This window comes from Micropterus salmoides, unplaced genomic scaffold, assembly GCF_014851395.1.
Source record: "Micropterus salmoides isolate LMB-PRFRI ecotype aquatic unplaced genomic scaffold, ASM1485139v1 Ms_hic_scaffold_3, whole genome shotgun sequence".
NCBI classification, from domain to species: domain Eukaryota; kingdom Metazoa; phylum Chordata; class Actinopteri; order Centrarchiformes; family Centrarchidae; genus Micropterus; species Micropterus salmoides.
The window spans coordinates 30,546,201-30,569,159 of record NW_024042261.1 but is presented as its reverse complement, the minus strand read 5'-3'; the positions used below and the strand labels follow the sequence as shown (position 1 = coordinate 30,569,159).

General features: G+C 40.9%; 2 protein-coding genes and 1 pseudogene across 3 annotated transcripts; 2 read left to right on the top strand and 1 right to left on the bottom strand.

Annotated features, from left to right (window-relative positions):
- The first annotated feature begins 687 nt into the window (after nucleotides 1-687).
- On the top strand, nucleotides 688-13,232 carry LOC119882469 (annotated as a pseudogene).
- A 2,671-nt stretch (nucleotides 13,233-15,903) lies between these two features.
- On the bottom strand, nucleotides 15,904-19,623 carry chrna10a (cholinergic receptor, nicotinic, alpha 10a). The gene is made up of 5 exons (XM_038693743.1): nucleotides 19,496-19,623; nucleotides 18,451-18,596; nucleotides 18,110-18,264; nucleotides 16,984-17,516; nucleotides 15,904-16,902 (listed from the first exon to the last, which is right to left on the bottom strand). Exons 1-5 carry the CDS (start codon nucleotides 19,554-19,556, stop codon nucleotides 16,202-16,204), a joined length of 1,596 nt encoding a protein of 531 aa, XP_038549671.1. The 5' UTR covers nucleotides 19,557-19,623; the 3' UTR covers nucleotides 15,904-16,201.
- A 503-nt stretch (nucleotides 19,624-20,126) lies between these two features.
- Nucleotides 20,127-22,867, top strand: LOC119883187 (post-GPI attachment to proteins factor 2-like). 2 transcript variants are annotated; one of them, XM_038693753.1, is made up of 6 exons: nucleotides 20,127-20,286; nucleotides 20,646-20,819; nucleotides 20,916-21,165; nucleotides 21,943-22,049; nucleotides 22,130-22,238; nucleotides 22,401-22,867. In XM_038693753.1, the coding sequence occupies exons 1-6, from the start codon at nucleotides 20,242-20,244 to the stop codon at nucleotides 22,529-22,531; spliced, it is 816 nt and encodes a 271-aa protein (XP_038549681.1). In that variant the 5' UTR covers nucleotides 20,127-20,241; the 3' UTR covers nucleotides 22,532-22,867. The 2 variants fall into 2 exon arrangements, with proteins under 2 accessions (XP_038549681.1, XP_038549680.1); XM_038693752.1 differs by having other exon boundaries at nucleotides 20,138-20,434.
- The last annotated feature ends 92 nt before the right edge of the window (nucleotides 22,868-22,959 follow it).

Below are 22,959 nucleotides of genomic sequence, written 5' to 3'. Positions count from 1 at the left end.
GAAAATCTTGGACTTTCCCAGATTCAGGTGCAGTAGGAAAGAGAGCCAAGAGATGATGTGAAGCCAAGAAACAGAGCTATAAAAGGAGGTGAAAGTCAGTTGTTACATGGTTTTCATGTCGACTCGGGTCTCTGTTCTGGTAACAGAATGGGGCTCTATTTTGCACCAATCTCTAACACACTCCGGTGGAACTTTTGCATTCTAATTGGTGTCTGTTTTTGTTGATAATAAAAATGTTGGTAAAAGTTCAAGCTTTCTTATCTGGCCCAAGTCTTTTTACACGACATTACCTCCACTGAAATCCACAATCATCTCCACAGTTTTGAGCGTATTAAGCTCCAGGTTGTTCTGGCCAGAGAGCCAGCTGATCAACCTCCCGTCTGTAGGCTGACTCATCACTGTCCCGTATGAGGCCGATGACTTGTCTTCAGCAAACTTCAGGAGTTTGACAGATGGGTCTCTTGAGGTTCAGTCGTTGGTGTAGAGGGAGAAGAGCAGTGGGGAGAGCACACCCCTGGGGGGCACCAGTGCTAATAGTCCGTGTGCTGGATGTGATGTTCCCCAGCCTCACTGTAGTCATTTAATCCAGAGATGGAGAGTTTTTCGGGGACCGGGATGATTGTGGAGTGTTTGAAGCAGGAGGGAACTTCACACAGCTCCAGTGATCTGTTGAAGATATGTATGAAGATGGGGTCAAGCTGGTCTGCGCAGATTTACAGGCAGGATGGTGACACACCGTCTGGGCCAGGAGACTTCCTGATATTCTGCTTCTGGAAGAGCTGGCGCACATTCTCTTCTCAGATCATGAGTGCAGGAGAAGGGTCGGTGAAGGAGGGTGACAGCGTGTCAGTGGGGGAAGGTGATTGTTTGAAGATGGTGTTGGAGCAGGGGAGAGGTGTGACTGTAGGGTTCTCAAACCTACTGTAGAAACCATTCAGCTTGTCAGCCAGTTGTTGAGTACCAGCAGTGTTGGGGGATGGTCTCTTTTAGTTAGTGAGTGTCCACAGGCCTTTCCACACTGACGCAGGGTCGCTGGCAGTGAAGCTGTCTTCTAGCTTTTCAGCATTGCTCCTCGTAGCTGCTTTGATCTGTTTAGTCAGTGTGTTCCTGGCCTGGTTAAACAGGGCTCTGTTCCCACTTCTGAAGGCCTCCTCTTTGGACTGATGAAGCTGCCTGAGTTTCGCTGTGAGCCAGGATTTTTGGTTATTGTATATGTGTGGAAGGTTTCAGTCGGCACACACATGTCCTCACAAAAACTGAAGATGTCACAGTGTCAGTTAGTTCATCCAGGTCAGTGGCTGCAGCCTCAAAAACACTCAGTCAGCACAGTCCATCTTTTCTTTACAACAGGTTTAGCAGATTTCGATTCGAATCTTGGTAGGTAAAGTGCGCTGCCCGGGGTGTGCCCGTTGACCCAGGATACGGTGTAACAGAGGGAGGCAGATCTGCAGAAGTCCGAGTTAGTTCTGTTGAGGAGCAGCAGTTCATCCATTTTGTTGGCCAGAGTGGGGACATTCGCCAGGTGGATCGAAGGGAGCGGAGCTCGAAAACCCCGCTGTCTCAGTTTAACCAGTGCGCCAGCATGCTTCCCCCTTCGGTGTCTCCGGTATATCCTGCACAGTATTTTATTACCAATTTTTGCCTTTACGACAATAAATATAGTTGCTATGCTTTTGTTTAGTTAAAAACTGAACAATATGTAGTATTAGAACATTGATAGCAAGCATAGCTAGGAGTGGTTAGCACAATGACTGTGCTGTTTTTGTTTCAGGGGATGTGATTTTTCCTGATTAATCCGGAATTACGGATTTTCTGGCCTGAAAATGTGACCCACATGAATCATGCAGATCTGTAAAAAAACAAAAACAAAAGTTGGGCAGTAACACTGTAATAACATTACTTTTCCCAGTAAAGAGTAGTGTAACGGATTACTATTTTCTGGAAAATAACAAATTATTTGAAAAGTTTCAGTTAGCACTGAGACTGCCCTGCTTAAAATCACCAATGACCTTTTAATGTCTTCTGATGAAGGCATGTGCTCAGTCCTGGTACTCCTTAGCGCTGCTTTTGACACCATTGATCACAATATCATGTTACACCGACTGAGGCACTGGGTGGGGATCTCTGGTACGGCCATAGAATGGTTTTCATCCTACCTGTCAAATAGGAAGTTTTGCTTGTCTGTAAACAACTATGTCTCTTCGTTCTGTCCAGTTAAATATGGAGTGCCTCAGGGGTCGGTCTTAGGACCCATTTTGTTTTCCTTGTATCTGCTTCCCTTTGGACATATTATCCATAAACATCCGCCCGTCAGATCCACAGACCCTGGAATGCTGAGTTCACTTATGATCTTAATAAACGTATGAGGATTAATACAAATTATGAATTCTAATATTCAGAGAATATTAATTCATACAGCTCTCGTTTCGCAGGGCACCACCAGAGATTTAATTCACCCAGAGTCTCTGGACCTCTGGGTAGCGTTTTAATAATTATACAATTATTCACTAGTGATCAGTTAGTTAATAATCGCTCAATTATCCTAAATCAATCAGTCAGTCTCATATCGAAGAATTAAAAATAAAAATAAATTCTCGTGGCAGGGACTTGGAGGTAGTCAATACACACACACAATTCCTGTGATTACAGTGAAATTTCTTAAATAACTAAAGGTGGATATAAATGCGGTTAAATATACATCAAAGAAATAAACAATATCTTAACAATGAGAATGTGGGGTTCTATTGTGGGGAGAATTTGATTCACAGGGCGGAAGAGAACTAATGAAAGTAGTTAGATGATACTAACTCGGTTAAATTTGTCTAGGAGTTTTAATGACTAAAGATAATGGATTAACAGACTATTGGACATCACTGATCACAGAATGCCTTGGTTTGCCTTACTGTGGGCCGTCGACCTGCCTTGGCCTGTCGCACGGGTCCCCACGCTAGCTGCCCGATTCCTGGCTTTCTGCTAGGGAATTTTCCAGGGGTTCTCCGTGTCTGAATGTAGAAAAACACTCCAGTGTTGACCGTCCTCAGTCTGGCAATTAGGCTGTTCTTTTGGATGTCCTTTGGGTTACTGCTGACGGGCCCACGTGGCTGGGTTCGGCTTCAGTGGGAGAAGTGTAAGTTAGTTCGACGAATAAAGCTTAAAAAGAATTTGGACGTTCTTAATTAACGAATAAAACTAGTGTAACTTAACGATCAGATAACTTTTAACAAACAAAAGAAAAAGCAAGTAAGTTGCTGGGAACGAGGGAAAAGTCGAGGTTGCGGCGCTTCGCGAGTGTGGCTTGAAACGAACAAAGAGCCTTCACTGCGCCGGGTCGAACTTCTTAGGGCGTTTGCCGGGAGAGGGAGCACGCTGGGCGCGTGCCGAAGCACAGTTGAAGAGGGCAAGAGAACAAGCACAACGAGAGAGAGAGAGACAGGGTGTGTCGCTGCTTTTGTTGGTTGGGGCGTGGTTCACATGACTAAGGGAGTAAGATAACGAATGGATGCAAGTTATGGGGATAACTAAGTTTTATTGGGCTATGAATTTTAGGACTAAAAGATTAAAGGCTAAAGGACATCAACTTGGCCACAAAATGCAGAGTTTGGTTTTGCCTCACTGCTTTGTTGGTTTCCTCAGCTGATATGATGCTCAGATGGCCCTCAACTAGCTGCTCGGTTCCTTGGCATTCGCTGCCCTCAGCTGCTTGGCAGGCCACACGGCCGGTCGCCAGGACTGGCTTTCTGCAAGCAGGTTTGTCCTAATCGGCTGGTAGCTGCTGGAACTCTGCAGTGATAGAGGCGTTAGCCCTGGCTGTTGTTGGTTGATGTACTCAGTGTTACCGCTGGTGCAGGCCTAACCAGCTTGCGTCATTGGCAAAACTCTGTTTGTCGCTGGGAGTAACTTAATGGAAGTTAATTCGAACTAAAATAAAGCTTTAAAAGACACTTGGTTGTTTCTGAATTAAGATTTGCATGAATTAAACGGTCTGATAACTTTAAACAAACAAAACAAAAGGTAAATTTACCTAAGGTACTCTAGACCTCGCGGATATAGGCAAAGTAAGTTGCTGTGAGTTAAAGGAAAACTTTAACACCCTCTTGGGTGTGGGACGTTGCTAGGAGCGTCTGCAGGAGCAAGCGAGAAGAGCAGAGTGTAAGCGAAGAGATGACAAACCGAGAGCTCCGCTGTGTTTTAATTGTTGCTCTCCTTGGAGGCTTTGTTCCTCGGAGATTCTGTTTTTTAAACCTTAATAAGGTCTTAAAGTCTATTTGCGTGTGTTTTAATCAAATACCTTTCCACAATCAACTCTAAAATGTCATAAACTGTTATACAGTTCTTAATTTCTAAGCATTTGATAAAAGGAAAGGAAACTATTTTTAATCGTCTGTAACAATTAGAATTGTTAAGGTTCAGTGTGTAAGTTTTAGTGGCATCTACTGGTGATAGTTGCCAATTGCACCCCACCTCCCCTATCCAAGCGAGTTGTATAGCTACGGTGCCTAAGACAGGACAAAATATGTCCTCTGTGGGATAGCAGAGAGTTGCCAGTAAAGAAATGAGGTTTACGAAATTATATTTACTTAATTATTCAGTAAAAACATGTATTTTTATGAATATATTGTTATTTGTTCATTAATAAACAACAGCCACATCAAGAAATGAAGTGCTACATGCGGGGGCGGAGCTAGACTGTCAGCACAGTGGGGGCGGAGCTTCATCGTGGGTCCACCTGCTACAAACACATATTAACCAAGTTTACATGACCCCAGACGCACTCCGAAAGTCCACAGAGTCTGTCCGCTTCGTTGCTGCCAGAGCAGCCTTTCTACTAAATGTTTGTGCTCACACCAGCAGCACTGCAGTGCATCCATAGACTGAGTGTGTCCAGGAAGCGTCCCAGCGTCAAGCAACACTGCGCAGATGAACCTGCTATGAGGCCTACATCCGTCCCTCAGAATTCCCATGATGCATTAGGGTGAAGGGAGTTTTGTTAAAATGTGCTAATAAGTTTGCCATTTGTTTGAAATACAGATGTTGCTTTATGATTTATGTTTATTAAATTGTATCTCCTTAGAATCTAGTGTGTTTGTTGGTTGTTGGTTAGTTGTCGTTCTTGTGGTGGTTTACCATTGAAACCATGAGTGAAGGGACTGTTTCATTTGATAAGAGCTGCTGAATTCTCCCAGTACATCATATTGTCATATAATGTTGTTGTTTGTTTGTATGCACTATAATCAGCTGAGCTAAACTTCACACTCCACATAGTGGGCTCTCTAGCAGTGGGGGTTTCCCTGGGTTGGCCGTCCCTGTGCACCCACGCAACCTCCGGCCATGGCTACATTGTGTTCATATTCCTGTAATACAGTATTTTACGACTTGGGAAACACCCGAAAAATCTGGTAATAGGGACACATAACATGCCTATCAAGTGACCAACAATTAATCTGAATTTGCATTTAAAAAAACGTTTTCTTTTTGATAGTGCTTCGCCACTGTGCACACAAATGCGTAATTTGTACATTCCAAACTACTTTGTGTTTCTGTTGTATTTAAAAAAAGCGGAGCCTTGATCCTCACCTGACAATGCCTTTGTAAACTTCATGTATTATGTGGTTTATAATGGACTATGGTGCAGAAACAGTGAGGCTTACATTTTCCTGTTATCTGTCAGTGGCCATACTTGATGCACATTATAAACAATAAAACATAGATAGTAATGTAAATTAAGCACAAAGAGAGTTTAAGAGCAACGGCAACTCTTTTGTTCTCTGTGGGGACCACTGGTTTTATGAAAGGACCTTGAAATAATTCTGACTATTTAACTTTATAGTTAATTCAATCCTTGGCTCAGGAGCTGGGAAGTATATGAAAAGGCATTGGAACAAAGATTTTGTATAAAACATAAGACACAGGCAGGAATGTGAATGAGCATCAGGAGAAAAATAACAGCACTTCAAATTAACTTTCTTTATGGTTCCTTCTTTTCAACATAGTTTCTAAACAATACGACATGGTAATAACTACTCAAAATTGAAAAGAGTAACTGTTAAAGAGTATCTAACTGAACAGAGCAACAAAACAAGTTTAAGGCAAAGACATTCTTTGTTCATAAAAAGGAATTTGAGGCTGTCCTTTCTCTGGCGCAGTTTGGCGTGAAAAGGAGGGGGCAGCCTTTGTATGTGGGTGTGTGTGTGTGTTGCAATCAGTTAAGAGTCCTTAGTTTTATGGCTCTTTTTGTGGGGTAGAGAATCAGGACTGAAAGAAAGGGGGTTTCTTTACTTTGATGTTTCTGAGGTAACAGGAGGGTGCGACTGGTTACCATGGTTACTTTACCTTTTGGTCTTTCTGTGGAGTGTCCGTAGTGACACCTTTACAGCCAGAGTGGTTGGATGGTCCCAGAATAAAAAGTTTTTTGTCTAGCATGCCTTTTTGAGTCTGTGCAGGGGTACTTCTACACAACCAAAGCTGTGTCTTTCCTGTGCAGGTCACAAAGGCCAAATCTTGGGATGAGGCCCCCCTAGGTAAAATAACTAATCTCACCTTCTCTTAGGGAGAGACAAAGGGAGAGATTCTGGATTTTTTCCTTTTGGCATTAAAATAATGAAATGAACACTGGTTGGTTCACTACAATATAACCCAGCCGTGATTCATGTTAATTAAAGACTACTGTGTCTGTGTTCCAAATACAAGGATATTAACTTGGGCCTACCAAACACAAATTTCATCTGCAACAATAGGCTAAATTTATTGCTCGAAATAACGTTTTGTCAGGCCTGATAAACTGCAACACTTCTCATTCCGTTGCAAGAAACATTAACGTTTCACAAAGACATAGCTTTGCTAACACGGACATAAAGTGATGCTTATTTGCACATTATGACTAGATAAAAGCAGCTGTAGATGTATAGATACTGGGCATTACAGCTTAACATGCAGTGCGCGCTCCCACGGAGGGCAATCAGTTTTTGGCGGATGATCACTTTTCGGCACAACACCTGTAACTTAACTTAAACTTAACTTAAATAAAGACAAAAATCTTGTCTTTTCATTAAATTTTTGTTTGACACAGAAATTGAATGCTGCTCTCTTGGGTCAGGGACCAGCTTTCAATCCATCCGACTACCTTATTGTCAGATTTTCATTGCTATTTATATCCTAAACCTGGTATTTTCCCCTGTGACTGTAGGCGTAAAATGGCAAGCCACTTCTGAACAATAAAAGTCAATACAGACTAAACACCGTGGCTGGTTTATAATGAATGCCATTGTTTAATAAGTAGGAAAGTGTGCTACTGTATATTTAAATTCTGTTTATCATGTCAGCAACCCCTGACAAACATGGAAATACTGATAGTACTTTTGATACTAAAGTATTTTTATAAGCAGCTACTTCTGTACTTTGACAGAATTAGCTGAAATTTCAATGGAAGACTTATACTTTTAGTGGATTAATATTTAGCAAGGGTATCTGTACAGCAGTGGTTCTTAACCTGGGGGTCGGGACCCCCCTGGGGTTTGCAACCTGATCCCAGGGGAGTCACGAGAATGCTAGACACAAAATGGAAGAAAAATAACTTAAAATAACTAGACGGACTATAGTTGTGAATGGAATCACTTTGGGTGGACACTGTAAATATTTTGCACTGTTTAATCCAGTAGGTGGCGGTAATGCCAACTGCCATATAACGACAAAGAAGAATCAGGCCCGATCAGACAGAAAGCGCTTTGCAGGTTTGAAAAAGGCGCACAGCAATGCCTTTTTTGGTTGAGAAAATGGGCTTTGTCTTAATAATGGTCAGTTTAAGGGTTATTTTAAGATGAGTCGGGGACAGACTGTTGCAGTCTTCGGACAATCCAAGCAACTGTAAACTTCTGTAAGCACAACTGAGGGCCTGTCTTTCCATCCATTAGATTGAACAATGGGAAAAAACGCGAATGGCATGAGTTGAATTTTTTTCAACTCTGTGCACTTAGAGCACTCATTCAAAAACGCAAGGCGCAGCAGGCGGCCAAAATGAGAGGCCCCAGGGCGCATTAACAGCGCGCAGAACGCTCACTCCCAATATAATACAATTTTAAAAAGACGCCTCTCAATACAAAAACCGCATTCTGTTTATTAAGCTTTGTTCATTTCTACCATTGATTGTCAGTGATTTTGCAAACAGGGAAAATCTATATCTTTATTTAACAGGGGCCAGGAGCCAGACATAGCTACAGTATATAGGTCATTTACATTTGTGGTCCCTGGGCAGGAAGATATAAAAAAAATACAAACCATATAATACAACAATTAAAAGCAGTACAATTAGCTAAATTTACAACAGTACATCACAAACCCTAGCATTGTCCCTGCAGAATGACACACATTGTTTAAGTGGTGGGGGCCCAAGATCATGAATTCATTTATACATCAGGCACATCTGTTAAACAAATAAAACTATCATGGGTCAATAAATTATATTTTTGAATGATGGTACAATGATGGTAGCTCCTTGGTTTTTTATCAAGAGTTTTCATAGACTGTTAGTAAAGAGTGTATAGTGGTTTTAGCGAAGTCACACCTGCCTAGGACCAGTTTCTGGCACAGGAAGATAAGTGTACAGAAATCTTTGAGCATAACGAGCTTACCAGCGGCTAGAGACAGTTGATGTCTAATATCTTAAAATCATTAGATTATCTCTGACTTGATAGAATTACGGAATTCATTACCAGCAAAATGATAAGAAAAGACAAGATGGGATGTGATGATAATTAAAAGTGACGACAGTATAAGGAACAGGCTAAAGATGTTAAAAAAGAAAAAGAAAAAACAACAGATAAAGAACAATTTAAACTAGTACTGTTGATCACAACAGATGGAGAAATTTTGGCACCAAATGTCTGTGGCCTATCATTGGACCTCTTTTATTTGACATTAAAGGTGGAATTGTATAAATCCATCTATAGAGTTGGCTGTTATTTTAATGGTGGACTATCAAGTCTAATATCAAAGCCACATTTTGGCCCACAGTGCGTCTAGGAAGACATCTAAAGAAGCGAAAACTTGTCTTCTCTTCTTTAGATGTCTTCCATTACTTTGGAACGGCTGTATAAACATCACACAACAGCAATAATTTACTGGAAATTATTTTTTCTAATCCAACTTCTCAGCTAAAGAGCTCAGCAATAATATTATGTAACTAGATACAATATAAATAGGCATCGTTACATCAGTTAGATGCCTCATTACTTTGACAAAACACATCTGGGCACAATGGACCCCTTTGAGATATAATTAAATGAGGTGTTATTAACTGTCTCACATTGTAATTAATCCCTGGACAATTAATAAACCTTCAGTTGATGAGAGACTGTTTTTAATAACTCCCAATGGAGGCTCTAACATGTGATGTTGAATGTGACATTACAAGTTGTAAACATTTGATTCCTTAACTTTAATCAAGTGTGTTATCATGTGAAGCATTTGAAAAGATTTATTTCAGTTGACGTAAAGTACCACACATTGTCAAAGCTTTATGTGTTTTTCTCTCCATTCATCTGCAATGTTTTGTAAAAAAATCCAAAGTTTTAAAACATTTGTCAAATGGCTCAATATATTAACATATGACGTACTGTTCAGCCTTTTCATATTTGTTATATATCCTATAGAAAAATTCTAATTGAATTACGTGGTCGCACAAGGCCTTTGGGAACAAGGACATTGTTCATGCATACAAAAGGGCTGTTAGGACATTAGGACATTAGGAAAGACTAATCATCTCACCCAAGAGAAATGAACATGCTGAACCCTTGAGTTGCTTTGATAATTCCTTTTGACCGGCTAATTACTTTCTTTGGCCTTTTTCCTGTACACTTTGGTAAAAAAAAACAAAAAAAACAAAGTGATTTATTAATAAGTGATTTCATTGAAAAACTACATATAGGCCCCTTTAAAGAATTACATCAACTGTGATGCATACAGATAAGAATTAAGACTGACAAACCTGACTGTTTTGCAGACATGTATTTGCATAGCATTTCATTGAATTTGATATAAAATGATATAATTGATATACGTACTTGAGAGGTTTGACTGGTTAGAGGTATTAGGTCTTAAGTTTATCATGTTATTGTCCCTGCCTTTACAGAACAGAAATTTGTGCTCAGTTAATTTAAGTATCTATACAAGAGAAATAGACTGAAATTAATTATTTCTAAAAAACTAAGTAGTGTATTTACATGCAAAGCTAAATTCATTGATGTTTTTCATTTATTCTGATTAACTATTGTAAGCATCACTTAATGTATTTTTGGAATAAAGAATGAAGTGCACAATAAGTAACAGTATGGTGCCCATTATGCTCTCTGAAATGTTTGTTATGTAATGATTTTGTTTTGTTTCGTATTTGCCATGTTTCAATGTATATTTCTTCCCACCCATTACTACCATTAAGGCTTTGAACATTTTTCCTCTTTTAGGTTTCTCATCAAATTAAACAGAATGGAAAGCAACATGACCAAATGATCCAAGGCCTTGAAATATCTCCACAGTTCCTAGTACCTTATTATTATTTTTAACTGGTGTTTGTTTACTTTCCCCTGCTTTTTTCCAACGTTGGAGTTACTGTACTTATCATCACTGAAAAGAGTTTGCACCAGCCGATGTACATTCTTTTTGTTACCTGTCTGTCAAGGTTCTAATAGATAACGTCAATGATCTAAAAGTCCTACTGCTTCAGCTGATGGCTCACATCCTTTCAAAAGAATGGTTTCAACACACAGTTTGTGGTTCAAGCCTTTTACAGCCACACTTTCTGATCAGCTTCCCGCTGTAGATCTGTTACACATAATACTTATTGTGACAATGCAGCACTGTTCAAGCTTTCTTGTGAGGATGTGTAGCAATATCTATGGACTAATTTTCGCTGTCCTGCTGTTTAGTTGCTCCATTGGAGGCAAAGTTGTCACCTATTTCAGAATAGCTCTCATCTGCTGGATCAAGAAATCAAAAAGTTCAATAACAGAGCGCTGCAAACATGTGCAAGCCACTTTGTTCTGTATCTTATTATGCTCTGGTAAATTGCTTTGCTTCACAGACTACCCAGATTTAAGGAAGATTGCACATATTTTATTTTATATGGTCCCTGATAATTCAAATCTAGTCATTATATTTTTGTATTGTAAACAAGGTAATTTAGGGATAAAATTATCTGGGGAAAAAAGTAACTCCATCCTAATACCTTTCGTCCTCTGTTTCTTACTTGTCTTTTCACTTGTTACACCTGTTCTGAAGCATTTCTGTATCTGGAACTCAAAGATCTTTAATAAACGGATGTTTCAACTAAAACAATATATATTTTTTACTTGAGTTGCAGTTCCTTCTGCATACTATTTATACTTAATTATACTTAAATATTTGTTTGAAAACACAAGATCTTTGTCTTCTGTTACCAAATATTATGGATAAACTGGTCCATGGATAAACTTCTTCTAATTTGCAAGTCACATTTTTAAATCAACAAAGCAGATTATCATTATAAAGTGTGAAGGCTGCAGAATGAGTGTCTACTCTAGTTTCCATAGCCCCAGTGTGCTATACCTCAATAATAAGCTCTCTACTAACATCTTGTGTCAAGAACATTGTTTTGTGTTTGGTTACTAATTGTGTTAGTTCATGAAAAGCACTAAAATCACAATTTCCACTGACCATGCCTAAACTTTTCCTATAATTAGGAATCTCAATGAGCATACAATTAGGTAAATATTCATGTATTTGTATTGTATTGTATTGTTTGTTGTAGGGATTTAAAACTTGAACTCTGTTGTGCATATAATATTGTGCATACAAGTATATATTGTAAACATACCAAACACATACATTATATATCCAAAATGAACAGCTGTTTTTGTTTTTTTACCTGTTAATATGGTTGGCAGATATATATTAACATTATAAATTTAAGTTAATTTTACTCTTTTCATTAAATGACAAATGCCTAGAGTGACATTCAAAGTGAGAATTTGTTACCTGTTACCCTACCAAAACGTATAAAAGTAAAAACTGACTTGAAGTATGTCCTTTTGAATACTACAATTCCAATATTAGCTGAACATAATACTTAATAAGCACAAATGTACTCAGTATACTGAAAATACACTGATTGCTGTAGTGAGGATGCAATTTGTCCTTGTAGGCCTCAGGGTATTGGATAATCTCTTGATGAAAGGTCAACCAGGTTTTGTGGTCTGATGAAGTTGCATCTCAGTTTAATTCTGGCTGAAAAGCAATTTGCCCCTCCTCTGAACTTCACAGGAAACATATCCATCCATCCATCGTCAACTGCTTATCCTGCATACAGGGTCGCGGGGGCTGGAGCCAATCCCAGCTGACCAGGACCATCCATCTATCCATCATTATTCCCTTATCTGGGGTCGGGTTGCGGGGGCAGCAGCTCCAGCAGGAGACCCCAAACTTCTCTTTCCCGAACCACATTAACCAGCTCTCACTGGGGGATCCGTGATAAGTGAGGGTAGGAACGAAAATTGACCGGTAGATCGAGAGCTTTGCCTTACGGCTCAGCTCTCTTTTTGTCACAACGGTGACCTCACTCGTGAACAAGACCTCGAGGTACTTGAACTCCTTCACACGGTACACCACCAGTTTCCTGCTGAGAACCATGGCTCAGATTTAGAGGTGCTAATCCTCATCCCAACCGCTTCACACTCTGCTGCGAACCGATCCAGTGAGAGCTGAAGGTCACGGGCCGATGATGCCATCAGGACCACATCATCTGCAAAAAGCAGTGACGAGATCCCAAGCCCACCGAACCGCAACCCCTCCTCACCACGACTACGCCTCGATATCCTGTCCATGAATATCACAAACAGGATTGGTGACAAAGCTCAGCCCTGGCAAAGGCCAACCCTCACCTGGAAAGAGTCTGTCTTACTGCTGAGTACTCGGACACAGCTCTCGCTTTGGATGTACAGGGATTGGATAGCCCTGAGAAGGACCACCCTCACCCCATACTCCCGCAGCACCTCCGACAGTATCTCCCGGGGGACCTAGTCATATGCCTTCTCCAGATCTACAAAGCACATGTAGACTGGCTGGGCATACTCCCAAGTCCACTCCAGGATCTTTGTGAGGGTAAAGAGCTGGTCCGTTGTTCCACGACCAGGACGAAAACCACATTGTTCCTCTTCGATCCGAGGTTCAACTATCGGCGAAACCTCCGTTCCAGCACCTTGGAGTAGACTTTACCGGGGAGGCTGAGAAGTGTGATACCCCTGTAACTGGCACACACTCTCTGGTCCCCTTTTTTGAATAGGGGAAGCACCACCCCAGTCTGCTACTCCTTGGGCAATGTACCCAACTTCCACGCAATGTTAAAGAGACGTGTCATCCAAGACAGCCCCTCCACACCCAAAGCTTTTAGCATTTCTGGGCGGATCTCATCAATCCCTGGGACCACTGTGGAGTTGTTTGACTACCAAATTGACTTCCACCAGCCTCCAGCTCTGCCTCTACTAGAGAGGGCATGTCAGTCGGATTTAGGAGTTCCTTCCACCACCCAATTACCTCCCTAGTTGAGGTCAACAGGGTCCCACCCTTACTGTACACAGCTTGGACGGTTCCCCTCTTCCCCCTCCTGAGGTGGCGGGCAGTTCTCCAGAAGCACTTTGGTGCAGACCTTCTCCATGTCTTCTCCAAACTTCTCCCACACTTGGATTGGACAGGACTCTTTTTTTAAGTGAAGCAACGGCATTAGAGAAGAGAGAGAGCAGTAGGGAATGTTGGCCAGCTCATTGGGCGCTGAGCAGGGGCACCGAGCAGGAGGACCGTAGCTACGAGAGACCTAAGGGGAAGTAATTGTTTGGACGGAACCGGCACAGCAGCCGAGACGACGCAGCAACGGGCGACCGGGAGAGCAGTCGCTATAGAGGCCTGTAAGGAGATGCCGTGAAGATTTGGGCAGACCCCAGAGCAACACCAGCAGACGACCGCAGCAGCCAGCGTCCGCCAACATGCTTTTACTCAGGCCTGGGCGAACAGTACGACTGTCGCCCGGGGAAACCGTGAGTAACACTTTTACGTATTTTCAACTAGGCGGCACAGGGGACCAGGCAGGGAGGGCTGCAGAGTCGGGGTCGGAGACATAGGGTGCGGATTGACTGACGTGAGCACACTACTCGCCAGTGCTTCCTCTGTTATAGGGAACCAACGCGAGCCGTGGACTGAAGAACAGGTGGAGCGACCCGAGGAGAAGCTGGGCCGTGGGACGGAGGAATCCTCAGAGGGACTGTTTGCCGTGCTGAGAGCTGCCAACTCACGGAATATTCCCCTTTCATTTAGCTTTTGTTTTTTATCTGGGCATTACATGGGTTTTAGCAAGGCTGTTTTAAACTATAAACATTTTTAATTGTAATAAATTGTTAACCTTTATTGTAGGTCCTGTGGTTTGTTCTGCTCTGCTCCAACCCCGATTGTTTTAAGAACCTGTGTGTCTGTGAGTCCTAGGGCTCATTTCCTAGGTGGCGTTGTCGGCAAGCCCTCACAACGTATTCTCTTAATTAGTAATACCCTTTTTAAATTATCTTGTCACGTATCTACAGGCGCCACACCCGCCTCCGGAGTCCTCAGAGACAACAAATCCCGGCAGGCCTCCTTCTTCAGTCGGACGGCTTCCCTGACTACCGGTGTCCACCACGGTGTTCGAGGGTTACCAGCCCTTGAGGCACCTAAGACCTTGAAAAATCAATCATCGATCAATCATTGATCTTCGGCCTAGGGTGCTCTGGTCATCCTTATGTTCGAACATGGTGTTCGTTATAGACAATCCATGACTAGCACAGAAGTCTAACAATAAACACCCACTCGGTTTAGATCAGGGGGCCCGTTCCTCCCGATCACACCTTTCCAGGTATCTCCATCATTGCCCACATGCACTTTGAAGTCTCCCAGAAGAACTACGGAGTCCCCTACTGGAGCCCCATACAGAACTCTATTCAGGGTCTCCAAGAAGGCCGAATACTCTGAACTGCTGTTTGGTGCATATGCACAAACAACAGTCAGAGTCGCCCCCCCCCCCCCTACCCGAAGGCGTAGGGAGGCAACCCTCTCGTTCACCGGAGTGAACTCCAACGTAGCGGCGCTATATTAGGACACATATCTTAATTATATTATTTTCAAAATCAAAAATGATTCAAAACACAGTTCTGCAGGTTAAGTATTCTATTTTCTTTTGGGTTTAGATTAAAGAGTCATGGCACACTTTGCAACGTAAAGCCCAGGGATAAAACACATCAAGAGCCAAGCAAATGGCGGTGATCCAGGGGATTTAACAGATAATCCATGTGAGTTACACTGAGATGCTGTTGTCTCTTATTCTGATTTTATGTACAGAACCTTGCCTGGCTGTATCTCTGAACATATTGACTTTTACGTAAAGTTGTGTGATTCTCTCACTGAATGTCCTTTCTCCAGACTGTTACATATACAAATTGAAAATATTATCTTCTCGTGTTCAAACTAGTGTGTTTATTTGTATATTTTTTTCCAAAATTAAATGAGTAAAATAAAGCCACATTTTCAGTTGTTTCTGAAATACAGTATTTGGAATCCTCTCAGTGTTCTTCAGGGTCAGAAAATTAATCATCTGTCTTCTGTGGTGTTTGTTTCATCTGCGTCCATTTTGTACTGTACTTTTGTACCAGTACAATAATTGATTGGTTTTAGGACTGTGCACATTTTACTCTGCTTCTGAGACACAATGTCTATAAAGTTTGTGAAGCAGCAATAGATATTTGTCACTTCATTATATTGGTTTTTTGAACCCCTTGACTCAGTATTTCACATACAAAGAAATACATGTTGCTGTACATAAACTAATCAATATATTTAAAATCAAGTACAAAATCATGGAAATACCATCAGTAGAAAAATTTATTGATCTCACACTGCATTGGGATGAAAGTTGAGGAATGCAAGTTGTCAACAACAAAACCCATAGACAAGAAGTTTATCAGAGATCAAATTGGGTGAGTGATGATATTGCCTTCAGAATGGACTTTTTTCAAGAGGTTTAGAAAAAATGTTATCTGAAATTAAACAAATTATTGGAGAAATGTAGTACTTACGTAAATTAACCCTATACTAACCTGTAGTAATCTTTGTGTTTTGTACGCCAATTAACACTGTCATGATGCACTTCTAAGTTCTGCAGTTAGATGGCTTTGCCCATGATGAGAAGGCTCATTAAAAACACCATTATGAAAAATATCCACATAAAGAAGCGGTCTAACACTTTGGCTACTTTCTTCCACTCCCCAGTCCTTTTCTGCATGGCCCTCTGATCTCTGTAACAGTTGGCTATGTATTCAATGTTACGCAGCAGCTGCCTCTCATTGCTTTGGGTGCTGCAGGACATCTCTCTGTCTTTTCTCTCTCCATCACTCACACCTCCCTTCCTGCATCTCCTCGGACCCCCCGAATCTCCACAGTCCATGCTCATGAACATGCCGTTTTTCCAAGTGCTGTAGTGGTTGGTAGGGTTCTTCCCTAATGAGCCTATCGGACTCTTCATCTGATCCATGTCTTCGCTCTCCTCTGCGATCATGGAGCCCACAGTCTCTTGCCCTCTCTCCATTTTTAAGATGCCATCCTCCATGCCTGGTCCTGCCTGACCATTCATGGTGCAGTTGGTGTTATTTACAGTTGGAGGCTCCTGTCTCTCTGGTGGTGGTGACATACAGTTCTCTCCGACTTCATAAACAAAACACATTCTGGCCATGTGCTGCAGAATGACTTTCTTGGCCCATTTAGGAACAGGCTTGGCATCTGGGCCACAGTGGTGTATGTTCATGATGAAGATGGTCAGGGCAGTGGAGGCAGTGATCATAGTCATCGTTGCAATGTAATACTTTCCTGTGGAAGACAATAAGACATAGAGTTGTAACACACAGTCATTACACACGTTGGGATTTGACCCCATTTTATTGCCCCTACCAATAAGTGGCACATTCTCAGAGGGTGGCATAATCTCTGCAACCAACAGTTGAAAGACAGTGAGCGCCAACATCACGGTGACACCCAAAGACACCTTTTCTCCAGAGTCAGCAGGCAAGTAGAAACCCAGTGGAGCCAGGAAAGAGATCATCACACATGGTATGAGCAAGTTAAAGACATAAAAGGAAGCTCTTCTCTTCAGTTTCAGCGTGTAGGTTACATCTGGGTAAGGGTCAGCGCAGCAGCCATACAGAATGATGTTCTTCTTAGCTGGCATACCCAGCACCTCCCACTCCACATTTTCCACCAGGTCAGCCAGGTCAGCACTCTCCAAGGCATTCAGGATGTCCAGCTGGATGCCATTGTAGGTCCAGGAGCCATACGTGAACCTGCACTGCTGAGCATCGAAAGGGAAAAAAGATACATCCACTTTGCAGGAGCTCTTGGTGATAGCTGGAGAATCCCACATTATCTGGCCATCATGCCGGATCACCACATTGGTGTCCATGGAGCCAGTGAAATGGTCATCAGCACTGAAAGGCAAAGAAAACTTGTCTACAGAGAGAAATTAGAGCAGTGGTGTTCACATGTATACCAAGAGCGAATAGATGAAGAGCAAATTTTGGATACCTTTAATAAATCATTAAAGAGCAGTTGTAATTTTGTTGGGTAGGTGGAGAATGATTCGAAAAAGAAGCTTGATCGGGATACAAAGGCACAAGAATACCAACTGAGGGAAAAGACAACACATTTAGGAGAGTTGTACTCATTCCTCAGATTTTTGTCTGCATTTTATATCTGTGTGTTTGTGTTTGCATGTGTCAGCACCTTGTTTGTGGTCGTAGTATGAGCTGTTATCATTACCTATGTAATGTCAGCAGAGGCATCTCTTGGGAATCTTGTTACCTCTGATTTTAATTGTAAAATTTCAATATTTGTTATTATGTTTTTCTTGTCAGATTTATTATAAAAAGTTATATTACTGGTGTATAAAAGCAGACAGAGGCCTGGACAATCCTATAAATAATGACTTCAAGGAATGTTCAGCTTGTGCCTTTTATACTGACCAACGGGAGACAAAAAGGGATAATAATTAAATGATTAACCCAATACCAGTCCGACCTACTTGTTATATAGGACTATATCAGGTCTCCATACATAACTACTAGGTATGCGGATGGTATCAAGTCCATCGTAATCATCTTTATTCCATTTGAGGTATGCATCAACCCACACTTGCCGTATCCATAAATATGCTGTCAAAATTTGGTTTCGCTCATCCTGTAAAACATTAAAAATTATAGAAATTTACTGGCAACAACAGGGGATATATTACAATAAAATAATTTAAATATGATGAAAATATAAAGATGCCATTACTGATGTAATACTATTGTGTGGGTATCTGCACAGAATATTTTTAACCATACAATCTCGTGGTGACTTGTGTGCACTGTGGTGTTTTACCATGTCGATAATTTGTGACAGTGTAACTTGCAGGGTCACATTCAGTATGGTGTTTGTGTCCTCCACAGGCCTCAGCGCACTAGTATAGTTGGTGAATAAATCATTCAGGAGCTTCTGAGCATACTTCCCATGAGCACACCAACAGGCTAAGACAATGAGAGAAACAATTCACAGGCATATCACCACCTGTTGTGTTTCTGTTAATTATGATATAACATTTTTTCAGTCAGACAAAATTATTAAGGACATTCTGATGTTCAATTCTCTGGACAGCGATATTCAGAGCAAAAGCAGCCGTGCTAAGGTCAGAAGAAAGGGAGAACGTGGGTGGAAATGTGAATGCATGACAGATGGTGGAAGGGGATAAAGGGGATGTCAAGCATCTATAAAGCTCTGGAAGGAAATCATGAAAATCTGCTATTATGTAGCAGCGGCGACCTTCTCTGCTCCGACTATGTATGTGAGGTTTGTCATGAATGAATGATTGAATGCTTAATCCACAGAGTTACAACACGAGTATTAAAATGGACATAAACAGGGAGATTAAACATTATTGTGCTGTGAAAACATGATTGTGAAAATGTTATTCCAAATAAACCATTTCAAGATATCTTTTTTCATTCTTTATAAGGAAATTATTACTTCTACATTTATTTTAACTGGAGCTTATTTCCTGCGTCAACAATGGATTTGGGCTTGCCAGATGTTAACCCTGAAACGCTGTTTCAGTAAAGCCTCTGATACAAAGAAGGTCTATGGGATTATGATGATAGCAAATCCCTTAACAACTGGCTCCAAGTTTTGTCAATTCTGGGTTACAGCTTGCATGGAAGAGGAATGGAAATTTGAGGAGAAATGGATGATCAATAAAATATTAGAATAATGATAAATTACAAATGACAGACAATATTTTATGCAAATGTTCCTTCTTCATCCATCTTTGCTGGTAGGCTACATTGTTTGATTTGTCTCTCTAGATTTAACTTTAAATGGCCTATATCAAGTGAAGGTGTTAGATTGTAAGGAAAAATAAACGGTAACTTACTTGGCAAAATACTGGCACACAGAAGCAAGCAAAATAAAGTTTGGACTCTCCATCGTTTCATCTTGCAGAAACAAATTATCTGGATCCAAAGACCATCTGAGTTGCTCTGTAGCCTATCCAACAAGGTTCATTCACTAAAAAACATAAAAGTAAAAGAAAATCTTTCTGACAGCGAATGTAGCTGTGCTGCGTTTGGGAACTGCACAAGGCCATTAAGTGCACTGAGAGAGGCGGGGCAGCGGATTGAAGGACCAAGTTCTAATACAACGCTACCACATGTTAACCCCATACACACATGCCATCCGACTTACACAGCAAGCTACACACACACACACATACACACACACACGCACGCACACAGAGCAAGATATGTATTTGAAATATGTTGGAACAAAATAAAAATCGATCCTTTCTCTGATCTAGTGCAGCACCACGGAGAGCTCCCAGCTTCGTCCTCTAATTAGAATCAATCAATAAACCCTTACTTGTACATGCATATGCTTTTTTTCATTGTGGCAAATTATTATTAAGAGACACATTTTACACATTATTTAGCATGTGGTCGGTTAGTGGTACGCCCAAAACATAGCACCCTCAGTTCTCTCCTCCGCTCACTTTCTCTTCCGGGTGCTGATGTTTATCAATGCATTTTCCTCCTACCGTCTACCGCACGACAAGGATGTTGCATCCGCGTGCCTATTATCATCTTCTACGAGAATTCAGCTGAAAATATAGTGGATGCAAACATGTCGCAGGATTATAAAATGGCTGGAGGATCCCCAGTTCTTTTTGTAAGACATTGCACCCTGTTGTTGGTATCCGGGATATTCAGGTCCATCCTGCAGCCCAATATAATGAATGTTAGGCTATTGTGATAGCGTAGTTATTGACAAGCCAGGTGTGTGCAGTTTGCAGTTGTTGTTATTACCCCTAGTGGAGGTAGGTTGATTTCGTTTTTCAGACTTTAGATGCTCAGGAAATGCATGAATAGCCTATGTATCAAAATGTCACCGCATAAATGTATTACAGCCTATATGCAAACGTGTTTAGAAATCTAGCTTATTTACAGTCGTATAGCCCATTTGACTGTGAGATGTCTAATAGGCATTGATCGCCTTTGTAAGATTAAAATATTTTTTCATTGTTTCAGACCACAATGCTACAAGGCTCAAATATCTTGGGGCACGAGAGGCCCCTGGTCATCAGGATATCGTTCACCACCTGTGTTCTGGCTACTGTGTGCCTACCACTGCTTGGATTGATAACGTGCGTCTTCATATCCTCTGTTTTTCATTTTGAGGACTCTACTGGTACACACTGCCAGGTAATGATCTTATTTTGCAAACTGAACCAACCATGTTTTTCTTTTGATGCTCCATACATTTTTGAAACTCTACTGAATCATTGCTGTATGTTTCAGGTGCCAAATTACCTGCCATCAATAAGCGCCTCAATAAGCCTAAGTCCTGAGTGCCACATATGGCGGTTCTGCATCGGATTGCATTCAGCACCGAGGCTCCTGGTGGCGTTTACATACTTCAAATTTTACAAGACACGTTTTTCCTCGAGGTTCCCAGAGAGTTCACTCACCTGCTTGAACTTTGCATTTTCTATTTCTGAAAACCTTGGCCTCTTGCTCCTCACATATGTGTCATCCAGTGAAACATATTGTGAGTAATTCACATTTTAGTTACTATTTTACATTTTAGTTGGAGAGTTTGCACTCAAACCATAGGCTTCATTTATACTGGGGACGCTGGGGACATGTCCCCACCACATTTTGAATTGGCTGATTTTGTTCCCATCACTTTTTGAAAGTATTTGTTAAAAACATTCAGGAAAATAGCTTGCATTAAGAAATGTTAACCAACTAATGAAAATGCTTTGAGATTTATTTACACAATAACAAAACATGCAATGCAATGTAAATAGAAGAAGCAAATGTGCATTGTCCAAAAAAGTTTTAAAAAATGTAAAAAAACAAACAAACAAAAAACAAGCTTCTGATTACTGCATTATATTTTGGAATATTTTTATTCATAAATTCTCTGCCTGCTGAATTTTTGTTTCCCTTTATATATATATGGACATTTCCACCGTAATTTGGAGAATAAAATGTTTCCAGAATGCAGGAAAGTGTATAATGCTCTAATTTTCTGGGGAGGACCCCCAGACTCCCCGCTCATATATTTCAGCATTTCTTATTTCTTCAAAATAGTGTTAAAATTTTTCTCTTCTTGTTCCTAGTGCATCAGCCCATCTCGTGACCCAAGTGTATCATTAAGCCTCTAATCTGAGCCCTTATGTCCCCAACAGTTTGAAGCACAATTCAGAGTTGGGTCACTAATGCACTGATTCAAAGTTTACTTTTATTTGACAATCATTAATTTTTACTGTCCTCTACTGACCAAATTACTCTCTTTCTTTGTGTATTTATGCCCAATTAGTTGTACATAAGGAAGGTTTTGTCCTCTTCATTGTCAGTTCTATTATCTACATGCTGATAACCTGCCGTTTATGGAAGGCTATTAAGAAGTATTCATTAAGTCCTGAGGTAAGACATGCCAAATCACAACACTGTTATTTTCAGTATTTCAGTCCAATTCCGTATTACTTTTTCCCCTTCCCTTACAGGATGCCAAGTCTCACCATTGGAAAGTGCGCTTCTTATTTCTCAACGTGTCCTTTTGTGTTTTGGCCGGATTCTTTTATTGGAAACACAACATGTACTGTGAATCAGGGAGTAAGTATTAAATCAGTTCCATCATTTCGGTTTAATCTGTAAGCGCTGAATGACACAACATTTGAAAACATGGTAGTCCTATGAACACTAAAGTAAAATTGTAGCTACAAAACGCTGACAAAACATATGTAGATCATGTGCCCCTGTTTCTTCCTTTCACAGGTTATACATTGTTTGCCCTGTTTGAGTATCTGGTGGTCTTCTCCAATATGGCCTTCCATCTCACAGCAGTGTGGGACTTTAAGAGTCGTGAGGTCATGGTCATTTCATCCTCTGAAGATAAAGACTTCTGACTAGAAACTCAAGGATTAAGTCCTAAACATACAGCCACTCAACCACCTGATGATAACAGCCTTGATCCTTCTCAGGAGGAAGAAGATTGGGATGAAGGCCTTTTCCATATATTTCCATGAGGGTTTAGATGTCAGAGATGTTTGAACAAAAGATTTGCTACTGTATGGTCTGCTCAGTAAGCTGTAAGTGCATTTTTTGCCTCAGTGTCTCATTCATGGATGCCTTTGCCCACATACAATGTGTTGTGTAAGGTCAAATTTTAACTTTTGTATAATGCACAAAAACAATATGTGGTCATACTGTATGTTTGCCAAAGTAAAGTGACAGTTCTTCAAGTGTGCTTTGTTTTTATTTTGAAATACAAAAAAGGGGAGGGTGGGTGTTTAATATGTCCATGAATTCCACCACCAGTTCCTCTATTGTTGTA

Coding starts and splice junctions, on each gene's coding strand:
- chrna10a (XM_038693743.1), bottom strand. CDS start 19,556: ATGAAACGATGGAGAGTCCAAACTTTATTTTGCTTGCTTCTGTGTGCC. Junction 18,597..19,495: donor GTGTGCCAGTATTTTGCCAA/GTAAGTTACCGT, acceptor TCATTGTCTTAG/CCTGTTGGTGTGCTCATGGG. Junction 17,517..18,109: donor GATATAGTCCTATATAACAA/GTAGGTCGGACT, acceptor TTTGCCTTTCAG/TGCTGATGACCATTTCACTG.
- LOC119883187 (XM_038693752.1), top strand. CDS start 20,354: ATGTTAGGCTATTGTGATAGCGTAGTTATTGACAAGCCAGGTGTGTGC. Junction 20,435..20,645: donor TGTTATTACCCCTAGTGGAG/GTAGGTTGATTT, acceptor TCATTGTTTCAG/ACCACAATGCTACAAGGCTC. Junction 22,239..22,400: donor CATGTACTGTGAATCAGGGA/GTAAGTATTAAA, acceptor TTCCTTTCACAG/GTTATACATTGTTTGCCCTG.